This window comes from Elgaria multicarinata, chromosome 18 (assembly GCF_023053635.1).
Source record: "Elgaria multicarinata webbii isolate HBS135686 ecotype San Diego chromosome 18, rElgMul1.1.pri, whole genome shotgun sequence".
NCBI classification, from domain to species: Eukaryota; Metazoa; Chordata; class Lepidosauria; order Squamata; family Anguidae; genus Elgaria; species Elgaria multicarinata.
This window is the reverse complement of record NC_086188.1, coordinates 10,719,440-10,745,323: the sequence shown is the minus strand read 5'-3', so window position 1 is coordinate 10,745,323 and position 25,884 is coordinate 10,719,440. Positions and strand designations below refer to the sequence as shown.

General features: G+C 46.0%; 1 protein-coding gene across 5 annotated transcripts in view; it reads right to left on the bottom strand.

Annotated features, from left to right (window-relative positions):
• Window positions 1–25,884, bottom strand: part of ARVCF (ARVCF delta catenin family member) — a 356,383-nt gene that overhangs the window by 93,482 nt on the left and 237,017 nt on the right. For 4 of the 5 annotated variants that reach the window (XM_063144150.1, XM_063144148.1, XM_063144152.1 and 1 more), the window contains 2 exons: window positions 21,098–21,705; window positions 6,345–6,847 (listed from right to left, as the gene is read on the bottom strand). In XM_063144150.1, the coding sequence (XP_063000220.1) occupies window positions 6,345–6,847; window positions 21,098–21,705 (1,111 nt within the window). The remainder of the gene's footprint in view (window positions 1–6,344; window positions 6,848–21,097; window positions 21,706–25,884) is intronic. The other variant, XM_063144149.1, reaches the window with a different exon arrangement.

Genomic DNA, 25,884 nt, shown 5'->3' with positions numbered 1-25,884 from the left:
TGATTTGAAGCATCTAATGAATGCACTCACCGAACCATTTGTGACCGGTTCTTTTAAAATTAGAAGATTTACAATCTGATGAGGCTGCTGTGAGTTTGAACAAGTGAATGCTTGTTCAAGGTCTTTATGCGCAAGTAGCAACAAGTGCAATATATTTTGCAGGGCTTCTTTCTGCGCAGGGTTCCAGAACGCCCTTCCACTCCCCCTCCCTCTTTTTCCTTTTCCAACTGACATTCAACATCCTGGGACAACTGAGCACGCTCATTGGGCTGGGTTTTTTTTTTTTATGGCCGGGGTGGTAGTGGTGCGGAGTTGGCTGCTTTTCCACTACATAATCTCTAGGTGACACTGAGCTATAGCAGAACAGTGCAAACACACAAGTGAAAAAAGCAGTTTCTTTGGTGGTACAAATATATACTTATATTACTGCATGTCTCAGGGTCATCCCAAACATGCTGCTACCTCCCCTATTGTTCCTCAGTGGCCCCGATTTAGCTTCAATTGCATCAACACAACACCAGAGTTCTCTTTTAGAAAGAGTGAATAACTTCAAGGTATACATTTCTGACTGGGTGCTGTTGCTGGATTAGAGCTTTGTTCTCATCCTGTGTTTGCTGCCGCTCCTAGGGCCTGGAGGCAATAATGTGGAGGAGGGCAGAGATCAGATGAGGATCCCAACAAAGAACAGTAGGTTCCCCACTATTGGGTGGAATATCATCTGTGGAAGCAGCCTTCAGTGGTGTCTCAGGGAATTACTCTCAAGTCACCATCTGAGCTAAGGGCTTGCCAGAGGATCCTGTTGCTATACTGGTGGGTCTTGTCACGTAAAGTTTTTCTACATGAGGGTTTTAATCTGCTATATCTACTTTTGGGTTGGTCCCAGAATTGAGATCTGAGCACTACAGGAAAAGCATTCCCTTTCCTGTTTTCCCGCTATATAACTGCTAGGTGGCACTGTGGCATAGTGAAATAGTGCAAATACACAAATGAAAAGGCTGTTTCTTTCACTTTTAAAATTAAATACCACATGCTCCCTACTCCCAAAAGTGCTCTTTCGATACATAAGATGGAGGGTCATGATGTTGTCTAAAGAACCCATGCACAACCATGAATAGGGAATGACTAGTCCATGATAAATGCCTCGTGTAAAACAAAAATTAATAAAAAATAATGATAAGCTTTCACTGACTTCTAGTGCATCATAAAAGATCTTGCTAAATTCAGAACTCGTTGCTCTGTATTTAATATAACAATGCTCATTATAAGATGGCGGTGACGGGGAATTGGACATGCAAAATGGAGCAGAAGCTTGCATCCAGAATGAAAACTCTTATCCATCAAGATTTCTCCCCCAACAGGAAACTATGTTAATCTAAAAGCATTTTCCCTTGTTAGTGGATTGCATAGATTGGAGGATTTAGAGAAGATGGGGTTTTTCCCCCTTGCCTTACTAAACACTATCTTGATCATACATATTAGTTTGCAAGAGGTGTACCAAAGGGGCTTCATACGAACCAATCAAGGGACCTCCTTTTGATTCTGTGACGAACATGTTATCCCAAATGTCTGAAGATTTCTGGCTCAACACATTTTTTAAATCAGCTATTGTAAACATCAAACACTGGTTTCAGTATTACGGGTTTTTTTATTCAAAGAAGATTACGATTGTTGTGCATAGTTAGAAAAAGGAGCCGAATCTGTATTCAATCCTCACCTTCCAAATAATTGAAGCTGCAGCCCCAGTAGACAGCAGACTTATTCAGAGGTTTGAGGGTTTTTTTATATATATATATTGGACCCAGAACAGTAACAGCTACATCCCTATTGAAATCCCCGGGAGGATAATTTGACTAGTGCTGTTTGCAGGCTTCAAAGTTGGGAGAAATTTTGACAAAGTTGCAGGGGAGAGGAGGAGCAAAGTGCTCACCCCATTTACCAGCCATAATACTCATGCTGTAAGTTTCTGCTTGGGACCATTTCTTTAATGTAGTTCCTAACCTACATGGAACTAGCTAGGCGGCATTTTCATCAAGTCAAATCTTCAGTGCTTCCTGTTCACAATGTGGTGTCCTTTGGGTAGGAAGGAACATTGCTACCCAAAAAATACCAGAATCAATCCATTAAGCAATACTTTGTGCTCCTGCCCTCACTCTGATTTGGCTTCATGAAGATGCCCGAGTAAAGGCATTAAGCAATGCTTCTTGCTCCTGTCCTCACTCTGATTTGGCTTCACAAGGATGCCCCACAGCAATGCTTCCTGTCTTCACCCTGGTGTCTTCTGCATAGGGAGCATTCAAGAAAAACAGTGTCCAGCTCTACCACCTCTACAACCATATCAAGAGGCAGCGAGAAAGGTAAAAATGAACCACATTTTCATGAAACCTTCCATTCTCCCTTAACACCTCACACACCCCTCCATTTTTTTTGTCTGTCTCAGCTTTAAGTCTGACTGCAAGTCGATCATGCAGTTGCCTGAGGGATGTATAAAATGCAGACAATCTTTCTTTTTTAAATGGGAGCTGTTGCAGTGGATTCCATATTTCAAGCTGGAAGAGATCAAGCAAGAAACCTGCTTCCAACACAGCCTATTCTATTATAATAATAAAAGGGGATGTGTGTCTGTCTGTCCACCACCTCGTCAGTATCACAGCACCAGGATCATGAAACCAGGACACCTGAAACTTGGCCTGCATGCTAAGGGGACCCTAGGGGTGTGCACCTCAGGGTTATCTGCTTTCTCAACTGCATTAATTCATTTTAATTAGTTTAAAAGCATTCAACATCCTGTTGAAGGCTGCAGTAACAACTTCAGCCACTATGGGCAGACTTCCCTAACCAGAACATAGCTTTGCAGTCTACACAATTTGAAGTCAGGGGAGATAGTAGGCTGAGGGGCAGAGTTATATGCCTGCCCACTCCCCTCCCCTGCTGTGGGGCAGCCCCCTTCTCAAGGAAATGGGTGGACAGCTCCTTCCTTCAGGTAGCTATGGGGGTGCACCATGGGGCTGTACTTAGGGGTGTCAGCAAGCATGGCTTCACTCCACCAGGCCAGGCACAACATGTCTAACCTTAACAGCTGGGTACGTTTGCTTGAAGGCTTCGCCGTATCAACCTAAGGGCTATTCTAGCCTGTGCAAACCCAGATCCATTTGCTTGTTAATAATAAAAGACATGAGACACAACCTGCCCAATTGCATAAAAATGCAGCAGAGGCCCTGCTGCAGAGGGCCAGAACTGATTGCAAAATTAGGGATTTCTGTGGCATAGAATATCACAACCCGCTGCCACATTTCTGCAGCATTTTCAAACCATCCAAAATTACATTGCAGGAAGTAGCCAAAGGAGGAAAACCTTGTCAAAGCTCCTAACTTCTCCTGTTGCTGAACCAAACAAGGTAGTAGAATCCCCACGTCCTTCTGCTGCTTTCCAAACTCACAACGTATTTCTCCCCTTATCAGGCTTGCTGCCATTCTTCTCCATATCAGGAATCAGAGAGTAATCTGCTGAGAGCCATGGCCCTGCCTGGGTCCCAAGTGATCACGTCCAACTTGAGGCGTGGCAAAAATCGAGGATTCTCACTTGGTGCGAGAATTGTGTCGTGCCTAATAAATAGCAGGAGATTACCAAGGCCAAGGTGGATTTGCCAGGGGTCATGCCATGTGAGCACGGGGATGCTGGTTGGGAACCTGGTTGGCCCCTGGGAGAAGCTGGTTGGCCACTGTGTGAACGGTATGCTGGACTAGATGTACCCTTTGTCTGATCCAGTATGATTATTCGTATGTTCTCATGTTCAAGTGTCACCCTCTTTGATAATTCACACTGGGTGGACTGAAAGGAGAGCTCCCATTCGTGTGGATGGAAACTTATCATCTAATGCAAGTAGTAGATGTAGAAGGCACAATCCAGATTGGAACCAGAGCAGGAGTCAAAGGGTTAAAAGTCACTTTTCCACAATCCTGATTCATATCACACACACACACACACACACACACACACACACACCCCTCTGCTATTTACTTCTGAAAAGCCATTCACGCAATTGCTAATTGTGTGTGAATGGCATTTCTGCTCATTCGGCCCAAATAATCCTGTTCGACAGCACATGTTCCAAGCATAAAATTAATTCATTACTTAAGATTCAACGCCACTCCCACCCCTTTCAGGAGAAAAAGGGCAAACACAGGAATGCTTTTGCTATTTTCGAGAAGGCTGATTACCATTTAGCATTAAAATATTATCCGTGCAGGTCAAATTGTAGGCCAGTCTTTCCATTTCTGAACCTAAAGAACTCAAATATGCACATTTCTGGAAATGAGCTTCTGACAAATGACTCTGGCTGTAGAAAAATAAATGGATTTCATTCCCTTTTTTTTTCTAAAAGCAAAAACCTTTTTTTAAAAAATGAAGTCTATAAAATAATCCATGACCACAAGGAATCAACTCCTGAAAAGTAAAGGCGCATATTATCAAAAGCGATTCGAAGACAAAAGGCAGAAGCGTACCTTAAAATAAACCTTCTTCCAATTCGCTCAGCCTTCTCCAACTTGATGCCCCTCCCCCAGATGTGTTGAACTGCAGCTCCAGATGTGTAGCTGTCCGACACATTTGGAGGGTACCAGGTTGGGAAAGGTTGAGTTTCCTCCTCCAGTCTCACGTTTTAAAGATTTGTTGGCTGAGTAAAGAGAAGCAGGGGGTTCCCTGGTGCCGGGGCTCACTTCCACTGTCGAAGCATGGTGAAGAACTGGAAGTTTGCCACCCTGAGATCTGAAGCAATTGCAGTTCTATGTCACGCTCATACTTGAGTTCCCTAGTCAATGATCCCTAATGAATGAAACTTGGTGAAGAACATCAATCATGTAACATTGCCCGCAGATGGACATAACTACACTGTCGTTTACCACGATGGCATCAAGAGACCTGAGCTTCCTTTCCCTTCCTTCGGTGTGGTTGCAAGGAGGAAATTTGGAAGCTTTCGGCTCTTTTCCCCCAACAGCTTGTCATGTCATCCAGACCAACAAAGCAGGGGTGATAATAACTACGATTTGCTTGAAACAAGCCAACTTCAAACCATAGTGTAGTGTGATGTCTGAACCCAGCCTGTACAACCTAAGTAGAAGCTAATTATGCCTTTCAAACTATGATGGCATTCAGGGCCACTAGAATCCTGATCATTCTTTGGGTTGGGGCTTGGAAGCAGGTGCTTTGCCATATTTGGGGCTTTTTAGAATAGAAGAAAGGTGAGTAAGTGGAGAGATGATAGAGCTGTAAAAGTTGACAGTGAGGACAAAGGGGAAAGAATGATGTTGGACCCCATTACAATCCATTGGACTTGATTACCACCAAGAAACTGAGAGTGCAATCCATTGGACTTTATTACAGGCAAGGAATTGGAGCCACAGTCATGGGATTACGAGTTAGGCCAACTTTCAGTTGTGCAAATTGAGGCCATAAATAGCACAATTTATGCAAAGTAATTAGATCATTTACGGCTGCAATTTTCACACAGATTGGACTATTCACAGCTGCAATTTTGCACAAATCGACCCACAGTGTTGCACAAATAAACCTAGCAAAGTTCCCAGATTTGGGAACTATCATCCAGGTCGGCTCGCAAATGCTGGCCAAGCCAGGTCCATCACGGGGATGTGTCGGGCCCAAAGAGAGCAGGATTTCCCTCCAACGGACAACTTTAGGTTGAATTAAGATTTTGTTTTCAATCTGGATTTTATTGTAAGTCGCCATGAGCACCATTTTGGGGTGTGTGAAGGTGAGATAGAAATCAAATATACAAGCAAAGAAATGGATTTCCCAAAAAAGAGATGCCTGCAGATTGGAATCTAGAGGGGTAAACTAATTTGGGTTTTCAACTCTCTTGATGTTGAGAATTCTAGGGATCAAAATGTCTCAGTACAAGGACGTGCTGAAGCTTTCCTTCATTTGAGTGAAATGGTTTGCAAGTATAAGTTAAACAATAACGGGCTCAAGTTACGGGAATAATGGGGCCTGCTCCTGCTGGACTCTTCCCCCCCACCACCACAGGGCAAACTGCCATCTTGGCCCTGTGGGGAAGAAGGAAGACCAAGGGGACAGGAGCAGGCAGAAGTAACATCGGGGCCTGCTCCTGCTGGACTCTCTCTCTCTCTCTCTCTCTTTCTTTCTCTCTCCTCCCTCCCTCCCTCCTTGACTCTTGTTCCTTGTGTGTCATGTCTTTATTAGATTGTAAGCCTGAGGGCAGGGACTGTCTTTTTTGCTAAGTGTAAGCCACTCCGAGAGCCTTTTTTGGCTGAGGAGCGGGGTATAAGTATGATAAATAAATAAATAAATAAATAAAAATAGACACTGACCTGTAATGAGTTCCCGCACTTCCATGTCGTTCGTCTTTCGCAATAACCGGATCAAACCCGGGATCCCATCGCAGTTCTTTATTGCCACCTTGTTCTCGTTATCCTTTCCATAGGATATATTTCGGAGCGCCCCGCAAGCTTTGCGGTGCACCTCCGGCTTCGGGTGGTCCAGCAGACCCACCAGGATTGGAATCCCTTTGAGGTGCCTGACGTCCTTCTTAATTTTATCGTTCTCGTAGCACAGGTGCTGGAGGTACGCCGCTGCGTTGGACTTGACCGGGTCGATGGGGTGGCTGAGCATGGCGATGACTTCGGGCAGGTCGGGGTCCCGCCAGCGGGGGTCTTTGCGGATGCTGTCAATGGAAGGGGAGCGCTTGCCCAGGCGGTCAATGCTGGCCATGCTCCCCCTTTCAGGCTGTGCCAAGGGCGCGGCGTAACTGCCATGCAGGTATGGGATCCTCTCGTCAGCGATGTCGGTCTCAATAGAATCATCGTAGCCTCTGCTAAGAGAGCGACAGCAACAAACTAGGATCACATTCTCACTTAAGAACACGGGTTGGATTGCAGCCCATTGGGCTACGTTACAGCCAAGGAACTGGAGCCACCGCCATTGGACTGCAAGCCACTGGATTCCAACACAGAAAGCATTCTCACTTAAGAACACGGATGGTGCCTTCCAATGTGCTACATCAGAAAAGTCATCCAGGAATGTTCAGTAGAACACCCTCCCCGTTATATATCAGACACAATGTGATTGTGATCACTGCTCCTGCACATTATCGTTTTGGGGAATTCAGAAGGCCCGGCGGCATTGGGCAGCGGCATTGGGCTGCTGCCATGCTCCCCCCATCACAAGCCAGTATTTCAATTCCTCTCAATTCTCTTAATGTCATGTTGCTACGGGGTACTGTGGGGAACTCAAAATGGCTTCCCACTGTGCTCCTGATTGCTGATAAGTAAACCCACCAACCTAGGAAGGAGGCCACACCACAGGGCACTTTGTCAAAAAAACCCACAAAACACTCCATGAACCCAGAAATGGCTCTGAAGAGCCCCTATGTCTGGGATCTCTAACATACGAGCCCATGGACACCAATGTGTCTGCAGACTCATCTCTTCATGCCCACTGGTCTCTTTTATTTAAGGTTTTTTTTTTAAAAAAAACCCCATTCATTCCAATTCTATACCATCCAACAGCTATAGCTCTCACTGTGGTTTATGGAGATTAAAACCCTAAATATACAATAACATAATATAAAAAACCAATTACGTACAAAATAAATAAATAACAATTTCAGACAATCAGCAATAAATCCTGGGAAATCCCAGCTTACGGAAGGAAGCTCTGCTTGACCTGACCCAATCTAGAAACAAGCATTTCCGCTTGTTTCCAGCGTTGCCTTTTGAATCGCTACTTTCTGTCACATGAAGGTGGAAGAAGCGAGGGAGACAGGAGCAGGCAGAGAGACCATCAGGGCCTGCTCCATTTGGACCCCCCCTCCACTGGGCTAATGGTCATCTTGACCCTGTGGGGAAGAAAAAGGAGCTGTGGGTCTGCCCCTCCACTGGGAGATGAGAGGGGGGGGGAGCAGGACCTTCCCACCAGTCCTGCAGAACAGTCTCCTTAATTTCTTTTCTCCCTCTTCCCTCCCCATCCCCTTTTCCTTGTGTGACATCCCAACATGTTTTAGCCACACACCTATACCCACCATCATTGGCTCATTTCAGGCAACAGTAGGCCTCCAGAGAATTCCCAACTCCATGTAGCTTTGTATTCTGCTTCTCACTCATCTCCTCCTCTTCTGAGGCTAACCATGAGCCCCTAATTACCCCGGGGCTCTTCCCCTCCCTTTCAAATGACTTCAGACCTGATTAACCTTGGATCATATGAGCAAATCAGAACCTGGATCAGATTAAGAAGTTATCATCTCAGGATTACATATCCACCAACATTAGCCTCTGGTGCACAATTAACATGTATATTATCAAATGCTTCTGCGATAGGATTAATGTAATGACTGGATAAAATGATAGACAGGAAGGCTGAAGAATTTGAATAAGCATGGGAAAGCCAAAAAGTTTTTTTTAAGTGAAGGAGGAGGAGGAGGAGGAGGAGAAAAAAGCAAAAGACCTTTTTATTGATGCACTTATTGGAATATGTATGATTCATTAGTTTTTAGGGCTGCAATTTATGATGTCTCAACAGCCATTATGTCTGATTTTATGCAGAAGAGCAGCTTCTATTCTTCAGCATCAAAGAAGATAATAACATTACATTCTTATCAATATTTTCCCTTGTAAGAAGCAGGGATAATGAGCGCCTAAATGCCACTTACAGGTGCAGGATTTTGCTTCCCCCTGCTTGGGTGCTGTGCAAACAGGTGTTTTACCCTCACTCACAAAGCTGCTGCCTTCATTCCGAGAAGGAGCAATCCATGGCCAGAGCTTGCGCCTCTGTGACCTCAAGGCAACCTCACCCCACCCCATGCTGAGCACCCAGGGGTGTTGGTACAAGAGGCAAAGGCCTTTGCTAGACCTACAGGATATCCCAGGATGGAGGAGGGGTGATCTCGTGTTGTCAATAACACGAGATCCCGCCCTTGTTTACACGTAAGGCAAGGCGACTGAAGAAGAGAGCTGTTGCGCCCACCAGTTTTTTAAAAAAAAATTAAAGGGGACGATGCACACGAATTTCTAGTCCTCATTGTAGTTGATATATAGTTGACTCATCCAATGTTAGTCCTAAATGAATGGGACCCAAGTCATTCGTGAGTAACCAAAGTTCTGTCCATTTCAGTGGCTCTGCTCTATGCAGGACAGCCGTTGGATGCTCTCCATATGTTTGAAAACCTGAAGGCAAAAGCACCAAAGGACTGAAGACAAGGAGGGGTAAACTAATTTGGGTTTTCAACTCTCTTGATGTTGAGAATGCTAGGGATCAAAATGCCTCAGTACAAGGACGTGCTGAAGCTTTGCTTCATTTGAGTGAAATGGTTTGCAAGTATAAGTTAAACAATAACGGGCTCAAGTTACGGGAATAACGGGCTCAAGTTACAGGAAGTCAGATTCTGGCTGGACATCAGGAAAAACTTCCTGACTGTTAGAGCAGTACGACAATGGAACCAGTTACCTAGGGAGGTGGTGGGCTCTCCCACATTAGAGGCATTCAAGAGGCAGCTGGACAACCATCTGTCAGGTATGCTGTAGGGTGGATTCCTGCATTGAGCAGGGGGTTGGACTTGATGTCCTTTTCGGCCCCTTCCAACTCTACTGTTCTATGATTCTATGATTCTAAGATTCAAGCAGTACAACAATGGGACCAGTTACCTAGGGAGATTGTGGGCTCTCCCACACTGGACAACCATCTGTCAGGGATGCTTTAAGGTGGATTCCTGCACTGAGCAGGGGGTTGGACTAGATGGCCTTGTAGGCCCCTTCCAACTCTACTATTCTATGATTCTGTGATTCTCTAGCTTCCCATCTGCATGCATGCAAAGGAAATCAAATGAAGGAGCACAACTTCCCCACTCCACCCCACCGCACAGTACTCTACCTACCGGCGGCTTCGTTTGCCCGTCCAGATATAGCCTGGAGGAATCCAATAACCACGCAGGCGGCTCCCCATCTTCAAAACAGGGGGCAGCATATTGACAATAGAAAACACAGTCCTGGGAGCCAGAAGCAATGCTGGATCACAACTGCTGCTGCCCACCGCACCACTCTCAGATTGTGTCTAAGGCCGCCTTTGTCCGGACTTTGCTCCTACCAACCAAAGCTGCCGACAATGAGCCCATTATTGCAAAACAAACAGGATTACAGGCCCTGTTGCCATCCCATTAGCTGTTGTGGGCGCTTGCCTTCAAATGGGATTAACACTCCGAAGCATTTCCCAAGAAGCTACGACACACGCAGAGCGACCAGTAGGGATGCCCTTCCTTTGGAAGTGAGCCTTTCCTTCTCAGATGCTCAAATATAACTGCAGTGGTCCAAATGGAAGGCTGCCAGATGTGTGGGTTTTTTTTTAATGTGCAGCCCTCCAAGGATGTAGGAAGCTGCCTTATATCGAGTCATACCATCTAGCCCAGTATTGTTGACACTGACTGGCAGCGGCTCTCCAGGGGTTCAAAGCAGGGTTTTTTTCGACCCCTACCTGGAGATGTCAGGGATTGAACCTGGGACCTTCTGCATGTATGGCAGGGGCTCTGCCACTGAGCCATGGCCCCTCCTGGTTATGCTGGAGAACGGATGGTTGATATAAGCAGATACATCAGTGTTACCCTCTGCTGCCCGTAGTGATTCTTTCGATTGGAGACTAGTGGCTCCAGTGACAATGGAGCTGTAAATCTGCTCTGGGTTTCAGACAGAAGCAATCAGAACTCTAAAGGTGCTGAATTCTATGCCCAAAATGGGTTCAACACCTTGGATAGCTCCTTCTGAGTGGCTGTGACAGACAGCCACAGCCGAATCACAGCTTCACTGGCATTGGAGCTAGCTGCCTCCACCGGTTTTCTTTCTCTCTCTCTCTCATTTAAGTAATGATGGTGGTATAATTACCTGGCTTATTATACAAAGGCCGTTTCTACTCCTACCTTTTTTCCTGGGATCATCCGGGGTTAATCCCTGTGCATGGAAATGATACACAGGGGATCCTGGGAGTAGGCAGGGACGATCCCTCCATTTTCCTGGGATTATTCTTAGGTGTAGAAAGGGCCAAAGACACTCATTATGAAGTGTCCTTTCCCTGGTTCAGCGCATTTTGCTCCTTCCTTCTCTGGTGCTTTGCATGCCATGATGACAGTATCCCAGGCTTCGGGGGTCCCAGGACGCTGAGAGGAAAGTGGCCCAGGCTCCTGGGACCTTAGGGAATTGGTCTTTCCCAGGACAGACACAATCAAAACTATCCATAGAAAAGCACAAAACACCCCCCCAAAAGCACCCGTGTGACTGGTCAGGCTCCTGACATATTTTGAGAAATATGCCTTTTATCAAGGGAATCTGGTTGTTTTAAAATGCAAAATATGCACTCTTGAAAATCCCATAGAACTGCAAAATTGCATGCAGATCTACATGAAAACAGGATATACTTTGAAAACGGTTTGAAAAGTGTATGTGGAGTGTGTCCTGGGCCCCAACAATGGTCAAAACCATTATAAACTGTATTAAAGCAGTAGTGTAGATCTTGCCTTAGTCACCTATGCAACTTTGTAGAGTGTGTGTGTGTGTGCGTGTGCGTGTGTGCATTTGTGTTTGGCCCTTTTGCAGGGGGCTGGAAACTTCAGCAGCCTCCTATGGTGCAAAGAGTCCTGGGAAATGTCATTCCCTTGGCCCTGGTGTCCATACTAGGGACCCTGGGATGCTATTGTTGTAATGTTCAAGGAAACAGGGAGGAAGGAGTTGCTCTGGCAGAGAGTCTCCCTGCTACCCCCAGCGCTAATTCTGCCAGGAAAGTGGAAAGAGAAGGAGGCAGTGGGGTGTGGGTGGGGCTGGGAATCAAGAAAGCATTGAGGCCTCTTCATGCTCCTTGTGATATTATTGAGAATGGGACAGTCTAAATGTCTTCATTGTGCTAGAAAGAAGAATACAAGCTGGGTTTTGATATTTGGGGTGGGTGGGATTGGGGCAATAGCTCCATTTGCCAAGCCCAATTCCAAATTGATCTGGTTGGGAATCACTAGATATAAGCATCGCAAGGTAGGCTGGAACAAACTGTGTCATGCCCAGACTATGTTCAAAGGAGATAAAATAGAAACTGTCTTACAGAAGACAGTTTCATGGGCTTAGAGCATCTTTGGAAAACACTGTGCTAGGTGGCCTTCAAGCTCCTGATGAAGCGAAAATGGGAGTGGGAAAACAAAGATAATCAGAGATATACTGCAGCAAAGAACAAATCTACTGGAAGAGTGGATCTGTTTATTCAGCTGGGCAATTCCAGAAGTAAATGGTTCAAGATGATTCAGTAGCTTTTCTGTTGGTAGAAGGAAGGTTAGATGAATTGCCGAAATGTTGGAGAAAATGGGACTTGGCTTAAGGGCTGGAGAAGAAACTAACAGAAATATCATCATGTGAGAGCTGGACGAGAGGGGCGGAAGGAGAAAAACGGACAACCTCCCCCCCTCCCCAAACAACAGCTATTCACACCAGACAAACAGAAAGAGGGATAGTTTGTTTATTTTTAGCTCCGCGGGTAGAGATGAGGAATATTAGGAGCGAGATGGATGGGCTATGAGGCCGAACAAACGGGCTTTGTCAAGCAGGAGTGAGAGAAGAGGAAGAATTCTTGCCAACACTGGAAGAAAGATGAAGAAATATGACTACAGGAAAGACGTCCCTATAAAAACGCACAGTGAATTTGACAGAAGGCAGAGGATGAAACGAGGAGCGATGTCAGTTGAAAACGAGGCACAAAGACAGTAAATCTAGGGCAGGATGGAAGGGAGGGGAGGGGATCCTACGAAAAGGTCCAGGAAGGAAGGTAGGATTAAGCATTTCACTGCTAAGTCATAGGGGCTGAAAGAGGTCCCCCACCCTGGCCCAGATGACGTACCTTTGCCTGCATCTCGCAGAAAGCTCTTCCGATATCCTTTTGTAACTATGACTTGACAAAAATTAGCGCAGATATATATGCATACATGTACACACACATACACACAGTGATGTGCAGACAGCTGGAAAATCGGCCTTTGTGCATTCATTTGTATTTGAAGGCGCTCTCTGAAGCGGCAATGCTATCCTCACCATCATCGCCATCACCACCACCACATATTTCCAATTTATATTCAAATGCACGTGATCTGAAATTGGGTCAGCAGTAAGAAGAGAAAGAGAGAGAGAGAGAGAGAGAGAGAATGGAGCAGAGCAAACAGCTACCTGCCCATATCAGATATGCAAAGAAACAGGGAACTTGCAATTAGCAAAGAGACTTCAGGTTTAACCCAGCCGCTAGAATCTCCAGCAGATACAATGAGATTACTTGGTTGTAGGGTGCAGGCAGAGGAGACAGAAGGCAGAAGCAGCAGTGCTAAGCAGATCATCACAAGGATGCATCACAAGACCTGCAATTCCTTTTAAGCACATCAGGCTTTATGCTGTTTGCACCTTCCGGACCATACATTGACTCAGACGCAATCGGCGATCGAAGTCTGTACATTTCCGAGCTTGCAATGTGATTTGTGGAGAGAGGGGGAATGTTTTTCGACAGCATGCGGACATCTGAAAAAACGCACATGAAAAAATGCGTACTTTTGAGAAATGTGCACAAACACGCTTTAATCAATGGGAGACGAATGCAAAGATGCTTGTGATTGAGGTATAGATTTGGGGGAAAAAATATGCATGAAATTCGCACAGGTTTTCATTAGGGATGTGCTCTGCTCCGATTAGGAGCGTAGAAGCAGTAGCGGATTGGCCTGCTCCGCCTTACCCAGAGGCGGAGTAGGAGCGGACCGCGGACCCCCTAGAAGCAAGGCGAAGAGAAGCGCCCATTTTTCGGAGCTCCGAGTTCAGGCGGAGCGCTCCGGTCGCCATCTTGAAAACATTTCGCCATAGGATTGCATTGCGGCAAATAATCGCGCATAACTACGTTGTTTTTGAAGCTATCATTCTGAAAATTCTTGTGCACAGAGAGTCGTGGATGGGGGTCATTTTGAGACCACTCTCACCTCTCTGCATTGTCTGGGTCGCGTGCTATGTTTTTGTGAAAATCGGGTCAACCGCGCGGCTCAAACTGCGTTTTCGGCTTTTCGCCCATAGGATTGCATTGAGGGAAAGAATCGGGGATAACTGGGGGGGGTTTAAGCTATCATTCTGAAAATTCTTGTGCACAGAGAGTCGTGGATGGGGGTCATTTTGAGACCACTCTCACCTCTCTGCGTTGTCTGGGTCGCGTGCTATATTTTTGTGAAAATCGGGTCAACCGCGCGGCTCAAACTGCGTTTTCGGCTTTTCGCCCATAGGATTGCATTGAGGGAAAGAATCGGGGATAACTGGGGGGGGGTTTAAGCTATCATTCTGAAAATTCTTGTGCACAGAGAGTCGTGGATGGGGGTCATTTTGAGACCACTCTCAACTTTCTGCATCGTACGGGTCGCGGGCTAGAAGTTTTTAAAAAATCGGCGGGAAAAATACCTTTTTCAAAGGGCTGAGGGGCAGAGTCAGCTCCCGGTCATGATGATCCCAAAGTTGGAGGAGGGCATAGGCAAAACAGGTAACTTGGGATTCTGGGAAACTTCTCTTTCTTCATCTGAACGGGCTTTTCCCCGTGTTTTTTAACACAGTAGCCCCACCAAATGCACAAACACAACCTGAAATCATATACTAAGCCAAGAATAAGAGATAGAAACACAGCACTGCTCCCCACCCTAACCTTGGTGAACAACTGAATCGATGTGGTGCAAGGGGATGAGCTCCCCTAGGGCATCTCATCGTGGACGTGCCCCCACTCTCTCCTGCACTGGAAGGCCATTAGAGCCTTCCAAAGAGAGTAAAACGGTGGAGCAATGCCTATCATGAGTTGAAGTGAATGCTCACTTTTCAGTGGTGGAGCAATGCCTGTTATGAGTCGAAGTGAGCGTTTTACTTCTTCTCAGAGCTGTTGGTGGCTGTCAGTGTCTTGAACTGGCAGCTACTTCCCCCTCCCCCGGGCACGTCCCCCTATTGCTGGTAAAAGACATATAGCCTTTTTAAAAAAATTCTTCTTGCTGTTTATTGAGCAACACTGCTGCTTTTAATTCCACCCCTCCTTTGTTTATTGATTGATTTATTCCACTTTATATGCATTACTGGCTTATCCTTGGCTCACTTCCTTATGCCCCCAGAAATGCCAGCTGTATGCCTGCCTGCCTTCCCTCCCTCCTCCCCTGCCCACCTCGCAGGGATGTTGTGTGTGGGGTGCCCGATTTTCAAAAATTCCCCAAAAATCAGGGGATGATGGGATTGCTTTGAAACTTGGCGTGCGTGTGTATATCCCCATGAGGTGTCATGGTGCCAAACATGAGGTTTCTAACTTGAACAGAAAAAAAGTTGTATAATTTTTTAGCTTTCAATGCAAGCCTATGGGGGGGGGGGAAACGGAGCTCCGGATCCGGATCCGGAGCTCCGGGCGGAGCGGAGCGGAAGTGGGCGGAGCGGGGGCGGGGTGGAGCGGCCCGATCCGGAAAATGGCGGATCTGCAAGTGAAGCGGAGCGGGGGGTCCGTGCACACCCCTAGTTTTCATGCGGAAAGGAAAAAACAATGCTCAGAATCTGAAATGGACTCAATCCAGAATGAGCTTTGAGATGGAATCCGAAGAATGCCAGCAAGGTCCAGCTTTGCTAATTTGCACATCTCCATATTCTCCGCAGTGCTCCCTCCCCATCTGTAGAATGCCGTTCCCAGGGACATCCACCTGGTGGCTGTCTTAGAATCATAGAATCATAGAATAGTAGAGTTGGAAGGGGCCTACAAGGCCATCGAGTCCAACCCCCTGCTCAATGTAGGAATCCACCCTAAAGCATACCTGATAGATGGCTGTCCAGCTGCCTCTTGAAGGCATCTAGTGTGGGAGAGACCACAACCTCCCTAGGGAACTGGTTCCATTGTCATACTGTCTAACAGTCAAGAAGTTTTTCCTGATGTCCAGCCAGAATCTGAATTCTTGTAACTTCAACCCGTTATTCCGTGTCCTGCACTCTGGGATGATCAAGAAGAGATCCTGGCCCTCCTCTGTGTGAGAACCTTTTAAGTATTTGAAGAGTGCTATCATGACTCCCCTCAATCTTATCTTCTCCAGTCTAAACATGCCCAGTTCTTTCAGTCTCTCTTCATAGGGCTTTGTTTCCAGACCCCTGATCTTCATGACGATGGGTTGATGCCACCTCCATCTCAAAACCGGCACTTTCCCTTTCCCGGGGAGGCGTCGGGTAATCCTGATGCCAAGGGGTTCTGGGAGCACCAGGGTCCTGGGAGGCCATCTGTGTGACGGAGCAGCCCCCTACCCTCATCGTGGTGGAAGGTGACTGGTCGTCTTCCCCCAGGCACTGCCCCTGGCTTGACCCCACAGTTGCCCTGGAGCAACGTTAGATGGCAGAAGCGCCCTATTGATGTCACTCTGTTTGAAAAAGTCTGGGTACATCCCCAACTTTTCCAAATCGCAGCATCGCGGGGAAGCCCCATGGTGGCTGTGAAGCTGTGCCTGTGTAATCTAACCAGCGTAGCACAGTTCCACAGCCACCGCAAGGCTTTCCCCATGTATAGACAGCGCCCTGGTGTCTTCATTGTACACATTTAGATCCCAGGAAAAGACCTTGCTCTTCCAGTGGGCGTTTCATCTTTACTCTTCTGTTCTGATTATTAACTTTACTGCCGGCCCTTTAATGCCATTAATGTTACAATATTAGCATGGTTTTGCTCTTGCATTTCTTATTCTGCTTATTATCATATTGCTGTTTTGCATTTTTCATTAGCGTGAGCCATCCTGATGGCATCTGTGAGTTGGGAAACATATCAATCTAAGTAATAGATAAATAGATGATAGATTGATCAATCAATTGACTGATTGATAGATAATCCTGAAAGGAAACCAATAAATCAACAAATAATGGAAATAAAGAACTAAAATGTGATATTATTAAATAGGAATATTAATAAATATATTGCAATATATTGTGTGAACTGTGGTGTTGGAGGAAAATTCTGAGAATGCCTTGGACTGCAAGAAGATCCAACCAGTCCATACTCCAGGAAATAAAGCCAGACTGCTCACTTGAGGGAATGGTAGTAAAGGCAAAACTGAAGTACTTTGGCCACATAATGAGAAGACAGGATACCCTGGAGAAGAGGCTGATGCTAGGGAAAGTGGAAGGCAAAAGGAAGAGGGGCCGACCAAGGGCAAGATGGATGGCTGATATTCTGGAGGTGACAGACTTGACCTTGGAGGAGCTAGAGGTGGCAACGGCTGACAGAAAGCTCTGGCGTGGGCTGGTCCATGAAGTCACGAAGAGTCGGAAACGACTGAACGAATAAACAACAACAACAACAACAACAATATATTGTGTAGTGGTTAGAGTGTGGTGTAGCAGTTAAAGTGTTGGGCTGGGAGTCAGGGGATCTGGGTTCTAGTCCCCACTCAGCCATGGAAGTCCTCTGGGTGACTTTGGGCCAGTCACTGAGTCTCAGCCCAACGTACTTCACAGAGTTGTTGTTAGGATAAAATGGAGAGGAGGAGGATTATGTATGCTGTTATGGGTTCTTTGGATGAAAAGGGGCGTAATATAAATGCAATAAATGAATGAATAAATAAACATTAATTACTACGCTGGAGTGGGCAGGACTCTTTTACAGAAGGAAAAGAATCAACAGAGAGGCAGAGAGCAGAGAGGCAACAGCCAAGTGATAACCAGGACATGTGGCACAGATCCAAAATGAGTCAAGCTCCCACGGAGGAAAAGTCTGCATCTTGGTTTGTTTCTAAATGCTACAACAGTGTATGCTTTAGCTGTTCATTGCCGTCTGCGTTGTTTGTCCATTGGCCAAGTTTCATTTATCGCTGGAATTATTAACCTTTCAAACCCTATTGAAAATCGATCCCTTTGCTCATTTCTAAGGGGGAGGAAAGCCGCTGGGCTCTCTCTTCATGTCTGATCTCTGAAGGGAAGTTGTTTAGACCAGGGGAAGGGAGGGCAGCAAATGCCATAGTAAATCAGAGAAACATATCACTAAATGGAGAAATGGATGGATGGTTGAGCTGCAGAAATGTGGCAACGTGGTCTCATGAGGCCTGACGTCTTTCTAAAGGTACTTTCAGAAATCACTGGATGTATGCAACAAATCATTTAAATTGAGTCCCACATTCCACATTGAGATGAAAGGTGAGTTTTAGGTCTGGTGAGATCATTCCCTCTTTTTTATGATGTTGAGGCTGTGAATGCCATTGCTTATGTTGCCAAAATGTCTGGGGTTGCCCTGAGTCGATGCAGGCTCAGGGCAACCCCAGATTTTATAGACGTACTAAAAAGATTTAGGTGTTGGGTGGAGTGGAAACTACGTGGGTTATTGCACCAAAGGCATGAAGGTTCTTGTTTTCCACTGGGCTACGTCCTACAGGGCAGCCTGTCCCAACCCTGGGTTAGAGGAATAGAAGAAGCTGCCTTATACTGAGTAAGACCATGTATTGCCTACACTGACTGGCAGCATCTCTCCAGGGTTTTAGGCAGGATTCTTTCCTAGCCCTACCTGTAGATGCCATAGGAAGTTGTTAGACTACATATCACATCATCCCCAGCCAGCATAACCAATGGGTTGGGAATGTAGGCCAACAAATTTTCAGGGCCCAAAGGTGAGAGACACTGCTGTACAACAGGGTAATGTAAACCGCAGCCCCAGGCCTCAACACCCCCCTTGCAAGCTGCCCCGACTCCACTCAACGCTATATCCCCCTTCCCAGGCTGATTTCCTGCCATGTGTAGCATAGTTACCAGTGACAGAGACTATTCTTCCCAGATTTGAACTCAGGCCTCCCTATTCCTAGTCCCAACTTTCTCCAGCCTGGTGCTCTTCAGCTTTATAGGACTGCAACTCCCATTTTTGCTAGCCAGCATGGAAATAAAGGGAGTTGCACAGACCACTACACCACACTGAATCATACAGAAGCATTCGGCATTGAATGAAGAAGAAAAAGAGGCAATAACAGAGTAAAAAAATGTGAAGCATGTCAACAGCGCTCCACCGGCAGACGTGGGGCAGCATCATATGCGTTCTGTCAGTTTCAAGTGCCATCCAATCTACTGCCTTTCATTAAACACAGATTTTGTTTTTAAGAAAGAAAATCCAAGAATTAAAAAATAAAAATGTAATCAAAGGCTAATTACTCTGGGGCGTCATCATTAAACAGAAAAGCATTATTTATTGTCAGAGGCTGCATGGAAATGAAAGACGAAGGCTAATTTATTCGCGCAAAAATTGCTTCGAGTATTTTTAAAGTCAGCAAGGAGACGCTACCTTAAATAGCAGCCCTCACACATGCCTCTTTATGTTTCTACACGCCGCATTCAAATTAAATTGCTTGTCAAAGTTCCTTGATAGCATTTAAATATGGGGAGCGATGTGCAGGGTGGGGGTGGGGGACGACCATCAAAGGAAATGCAAAAAGAAGAGCAACATTGTAAATCAAATGACCCTATGGAGGTGCCATAGACTAATTAATCAAAGGGGCATCTCCAATCCTTTAAAAATGGAAATGTATAGGTACTTGGAGAGAGAGTTGGTTATTTGGTTTCCATGTTGTTTTGCAATATTTTAACAAGTAAATATAGTATTATATGCATACAGCAATGGAATTAATTAAGGGGGGAAATCTTGGAGGGAGAGAGAGAGAGAGAGAGAGAGAGAGAGAGAGAGAGTGAAGCATCTCCAATATGCTAATCTTGGTTTCTGTATAAGTCCCTCCAGTTTATATCTATCTCAGAAATTACTATGATGGGATGGGTGAGTGAGAGCTAGCGTGGACCCTCCTGAACAATTTTTTTCCAGTGGCTCCAAAATTGCTGCAGTTGCTTCCTAGTATTTGCCACTGTGTATCTTTAAATCCCTAGCATTGACACGGCAAAAGAGAGCCAGTGCTAAGCTGAACTGCTGCTACTGTGCCAAGACCCAAGACTTCATCACTCGGCTTGCAGTTGGCTTGGCTTCTTGAGTAAAGAACTGCGGGAGGGGGCAGTTCTGTAATGATGGAGCACAAACAGGCAAACATACTGACAGAAGACAATTGTAGACTACAGTGTGGGTGGGCAACATTTTTCTTCATTGGAAGTTCAACTTCCTACCCAGAAGACACCGGAGCGAAAGACGGAACCATTGGCACCTGGCGTCATTGTGAAGCCAAGTCAGAGTAAAGGCAATGCTTCCTGTTTCCTGTCTTTACCCATGAAGCCAAGTCAGAGTGAGGACAATGCTTCCCATTTCCTGTCTTTACTCACAAAGCCAAGTCAGAGTGGGGACAATGCTTCGCATTTCCTGCCTTTACTCATGAAGCCAAGTCAGAGTGAGGTCAATGCTTTCTGCCCTGGTACATGAAGCCAAATCAGAGTGCAGGCAGGAAAAGGAAGCAATACAAACATCACTGAGGAAGCGCATGGACCATAAATAGCACCAAAAGCCTGAGCAACTAGTTACTATGAGTAGTAGCAGCAGAAGCTTCCTAGTACTTTGCCTGGCCTCGCCCTCCCACCTCACCCCCTAGATCTGCTTTGCTCCAGCCTCAACCTTGCATGCTTGGACCAGACCCAACAACCAAGAGCAGACACAGGCAGAGGCCCAGTGACATTAGAGGCCCCACCCATATATTGTCTCTACCTTCCACAGTTCTAGATCCACAGGTTCTTCAGACCCTTTGATTGGTTCTCAGACTGCCTTTTCCGATTGGCTGGGAGCCCTATATAAATTCAGTTCCTCTGAGAAGCACATCCATTTGGGGATATTCAAGCATTGGTTGGATGGAAAATACAAAGCTGCCTTGTACTGCACCAAAATATTGGTCCATCTAGCCCAGTAATTTCTGACACTGGCTGGCAACAGCATTCCAGGATTTCAGGCAGGATTTTTTCCAGCCCTCCTGGAGATGTCAGGGATTGAACTTAGAACCCTACACACAAAGCCTGGGTTTTACATGGCCCTTCCCCGTCTCTACGCTGGATGCCAGCAAGCCAGAACTTCCCTCCGTCTTTCAGTTTATCATTTTGCAGGGCAAGAGCAGCTGCGTAAAGAAAAGTAAATATATTACCTCCCCTTGTGAGGTCTTCCTCTCTCAGGCATTCCAGCCGACGTCCTCCGGTTCACCGTCGAGTACTCTGGATCGAGTTCGTACCCCTCGTCATCCACCCCGAGGCTGCGGTTATCATCCTCAAGCCCGTACGGCTCCGGCTGGAATCGTTCTGGCTGGGAGCGGTTCAAGTCTGCATTGCTTCCTGTTGGCACCTGGGGCTGGGGCAGTGGGCCATAGTTATCCCTTCTGCTTGGCAAAGTGAAACTCCCATCCTCGGGCCGATAACTGTTCCCAGGGACGTAGGCGTAACGCGGACGATAATTGACCCCACGGGACAAGCTACCGTAGTTGTCGGGGAGGTCCCCATAACCGTCATGGCCCATGAAAGGGCGGTATTGGCCATCGTGACCATCAGGGTAGGAGTCGTTGTAGCTGTTGTACGACCGGGTCAAGGTGGAAGAAGCTTGTGGCGTGATGTACCGTTCCCCGTTCTTTATGTGTCTTCGGTCTATAGAGTCGGTGTAACTTCCCATGGGAGATGAGCCGTCCATTGCCGGGAGTCCGTCAGGCCCAAGGGGGACCTGGCGTACGGTTCGAGTGGTGACTGTTTTGACCATTTTTGTAACCTGTAAAGCAGAGAGAGAGAGAGAGAGAGAGAGAGATAAACTTTTCTGCCCTTTTTTTCATCCTCATGCTTTTAAGGGAATCGTGCTTGCTCAGAAGTCCACACACTTATGTTCTGAGGTGTGGCTTAAACAAAATTAAATAGCAGTGGAACAACCGGGAAATCCAATTCATGGAACAGTAATGAACAGAACTAATCCATTCTGCTCATTGGTAGGGAAATACTACGCCCTTTCCTTTCAGTCAAACCGTACATGAAGGTGGCACTTCTATGATCAGATAAGGGACAACTCAACGTAGTTTCAGATGCTTCCATTCACTGGCAAAATATGTGGCTATACAGAGATGTTTTCTCAACAGAAGAAATGCACATGGACCCTATGTGCATCACCCCAGGAGAGAGAACGTACAAGCACCAGAGGCATTTAGAACATTTGTGTTTCACTCAGTGGAAGCTGGTGGCTATCCACTGTGCTCAACCCTAGCCCCCAAATAGGTTCAGCACCTTGGACAGCTCCTTTAGACTTCTGGTTGGTCCTGACTGAAACCCAGGATGGGTTCACAGCCCTACTGAAATTGGAGCCCCCAGCCCTCACCGCTTTCAGTGCAAGGGAGATACACAAGTCCTACTGCAGACTTTGCCCCAAAGTGAGAGGGAACGCTGCACATCCTCTGTTTCGTGATCCCAAACCCTCCTGTCGAGATGTGAGATGATTGGAAAATTGTTTTAGCAGCATGGCTGGATGACAAAAAATCTCATCCAAATAGTCACTTCACTGATGGAGAACCCTGAAGTAACCTCCCCACCCAGCCTAATAGAAATCCTCCAAGTCTCATCCAGTTGTCCCATCCAGATTTTATGTAAGCTGTTCTAGGAGGCTTTTCTTTTTTCCTTTTTCTTTTTTTTGGCCTGAGGAGCTGGATACTTTAAATAAATAAATTTGACCCAATTGAACAATAGATGCTTGGAAAGAAGCAGCAATCTGCAGTCCACAATTATATAGGCTAATCTGTCCCACCCACCACAGAGATTGGCTTGAGTCCCAAAGAGGCTTTATTTATCCATCCACACCAAAAAAACAAAACATTTCATTGTCCCACCCAGGGCGAGAGTACAAAATTCCACAGAGCCTTACAGTAGTAATAACAAATACTTTTCCCCTTCTTCTTCTGTATGCTTAGCCACCAGCCACAAAAAGAGCTGTCTATAAAAGGAGCAAAACGGAGTCCTTTTATTTATTTACTTTGTCCTCAGTTCAAAAGATGAGTGGAAATCAATATATTAGCTTCCATGAACCGAGAAAGGGGAAAAAAGGAGGAGGAGATCTTGAAATGGAGATCAAACGCTTTTGAAAAAGACTTTAGGACAGTTTTACAAATCAACATGTGGCTGAAAAAGTAACGGGTGTCAGTCCATTCGCAGCTTGAACCAAAGTGTGTGTCATGTCTAACCCTACTGCCCCTGTTTTGGGAGAAGATGTTTCAGGTAATCAATCAGAATCTGATTCAGAACTAGAAGACGCAGCGCCAGACATCAGCCAGCCTGTACCAGTGGGAGAGGAAGCTCTCAAGAGCGATACCCCATCTGGGAGCCAGCCCTCTCCAGAGCTTATTTCCTCAAGGCCAAATCGTACACACTCAGTGGGAAGTGAGCTTTCTTCTGGAGGGGAACGCCCCAAAAGCTAGTTGATGCTAGGGTCCGCCGGAAGCTCAAATACACAGCACGGAAGGAAGGTGTGAGAAAGTCAGTTCTATTACGCCAGAACCTGCCTCCGCACCAGGCTCTCTGAAGTTACGGGTGTTTGGGAAGTGGCTTCCTATTCTTCTTGAGCAGACAATTATCTTGCTTAGTTTGCATAGTTTTGCCTAGGGGGACATTTCCAAGAGGTTAGGCTCTGTTCAGGTAGAAGAGACCTTTGTTGCTTAATAAAAGCTTTGTGGATTACTTAGCAAGCCTCGTCATTTGCCTCCCATCGAAAGCAGGAATATCTGAGAAACATGGTAGCGTGATGCTTAACTGGTGAATCCACAAATGGCATGTTCTGTGGTTCAGAAGTTAAGAACAGGAGGGGAGAGAGGGAAAGAGGGGGGGTGAGATGTTTTGACCTGCAGCAAGTGATTAAAAAAATATCGATCAGACACCAGATTAGCCAACCCACTGGTAAACAAAACAAAAAAACAAACCCATCATAAAATAATTAGAGTGTGTTGTGTCGTGCGGCTCCAAACATATGCCTCTCCTGTTCCGACATCGTGTTGACAGAGGAACAAGAAATAAGAACCCACCCAAACAGCAAGCATCTTTTTTCCCGAGACATCTGTGAGCAACCGATTCTTCTGCCTAACGAGGTCCTGCAAAGTCCGTAAAAACAACACGCCGGGATCCCCTGCCGGCAGAATAATTAAGCGGTGTTGCAAGCTGAGTGATGGCTGTGCCAGCTACTGACTCTGACCCGGCTGCCCTAAGAGTTTCAGAGGCCTCCCCACATCCCGAGGGGGGTTTGGGCAGTAATTGGTCTCTCCTCTGAAAAAAGGATCCAGTGTTATTATTATTTTAATGTTTTAACAGAAATTAGAGAGTGAACAACTGCACCTAAAAGGCTGGGACTAGATTCACGGATGTGGATGTGGGACATAGGTGGCATTTCAAGCATAGCATTCTAAATCAGCCACAAGATCAGGAAGACAGGGATTAGGAAAAAAATAAAGGGACGTGGATTCTCGTTTTAAAATTATTATTCCAGGCCAGAGGTACTGGTTTCTGGCAGGTAACTCGGAACAAAAGCTGCAGGTCCAAATTTAAGAGTGAGGAGCCACATACTGGTGAAGAGAGACCCATGAGTGTGTCCCCAGTCCACTGGAGGTGGGCAATGCATAGAATCATAGAAGCATAGAATAGTAGAGTTGGAAGGGGCCTATAAGGCCATCAAGTCCAACTCCCTGCTCAATACAGGAATCCACCCTAAAGCATCCCTGACAGATGGTTGTCCAGCTGCCTCTTGAAGGCCTCTAGGGTGGGAGAGCCCACAACCTCCCTAGGTAACTGGTTCCATTGTCGTACTGCTCTAACAGTCAGGAAGTTTTTCCTGATGTGTAGTGTCTTCTGTTTTTATTAATGCAAATATTAACAGTAAACCACTTCAGATTAAGGATGAATGGATTTTCTAAAATCCATTTGGTCTGCCTTTCATCGATTGTCAGGTACCCTTCGCTCCATCATCCTAGATTTCTTCCCCAATGTCCTGAATTTGCACAAATGCACATTCACACAAATTTCCACTTATGGAAATGCGCAGAAAATGCACATTTTCATGTTTTAGTTTATGGGGGAAATGCACATTTTTGGACCGTGTTTTTTGGTTTTTTATGCATTTTTCTATAACAAAAGTTGTGTAAAATTCTGGATTTATTTATTTTTATTTTTTAAAAAACAGTCCACACATCCACGAAATCCATGCAACTTGGGAAAAGCTGGTCTGCTGGTTTCACAGAAATGCAAACTCTTTTGATTCCATCGTGGATTTCTTAGATACCCTTAGTTTAGAGTAGCACTGAAATTAAATGACTACTCAAATTTGCCATCCCATTTGCAGGAGGTAAACAGAGGGCGGAGGGAACTTCACTGCTTTTTCAGGGTGGGAGCCAAAATGACTGGGCTGGTTTTGGGGGTGCCATGTTTCTTGCACTCCCAGAATGCATTTCTTCTATCATCATTGTGGGGTGGATGGCTCACGTTGTGGGCACTCACTCCAGCTGCTGCTGCATGTGGTTTAGAGTAAGAAATGGGCGGGGAGAGCATCCACCATTACAGAAGCCCATACTAAGCACTCCATTCACCCATCCACATTGAGGAGGGCACCACTGTCCTTTGCCCCACCCACTGCTGGTATGCAGTTTCTCGAGGATGACCCCTGGGAAAATATAGCCTTTGAAAGAAAAAAAAAGTCCAGTTTTCCCACTACTGGCCTATGCATAAAGCCACCAATATAGATGGCTTTAGGAAAGGATTGGATAAATTAATGGAGGAGAAGACTGTTGATGATTACCAGTCCTGACGCCTATATGCTACTTCCAGTATTACAGTCTGCCTATATACACCGGTTGCTGGGGAACATGGACAGGAAGATGCTGCTGCACTCATGTCCTGCTTGTGGTTCCCCATGGGCAGCTGGTGGGTCACT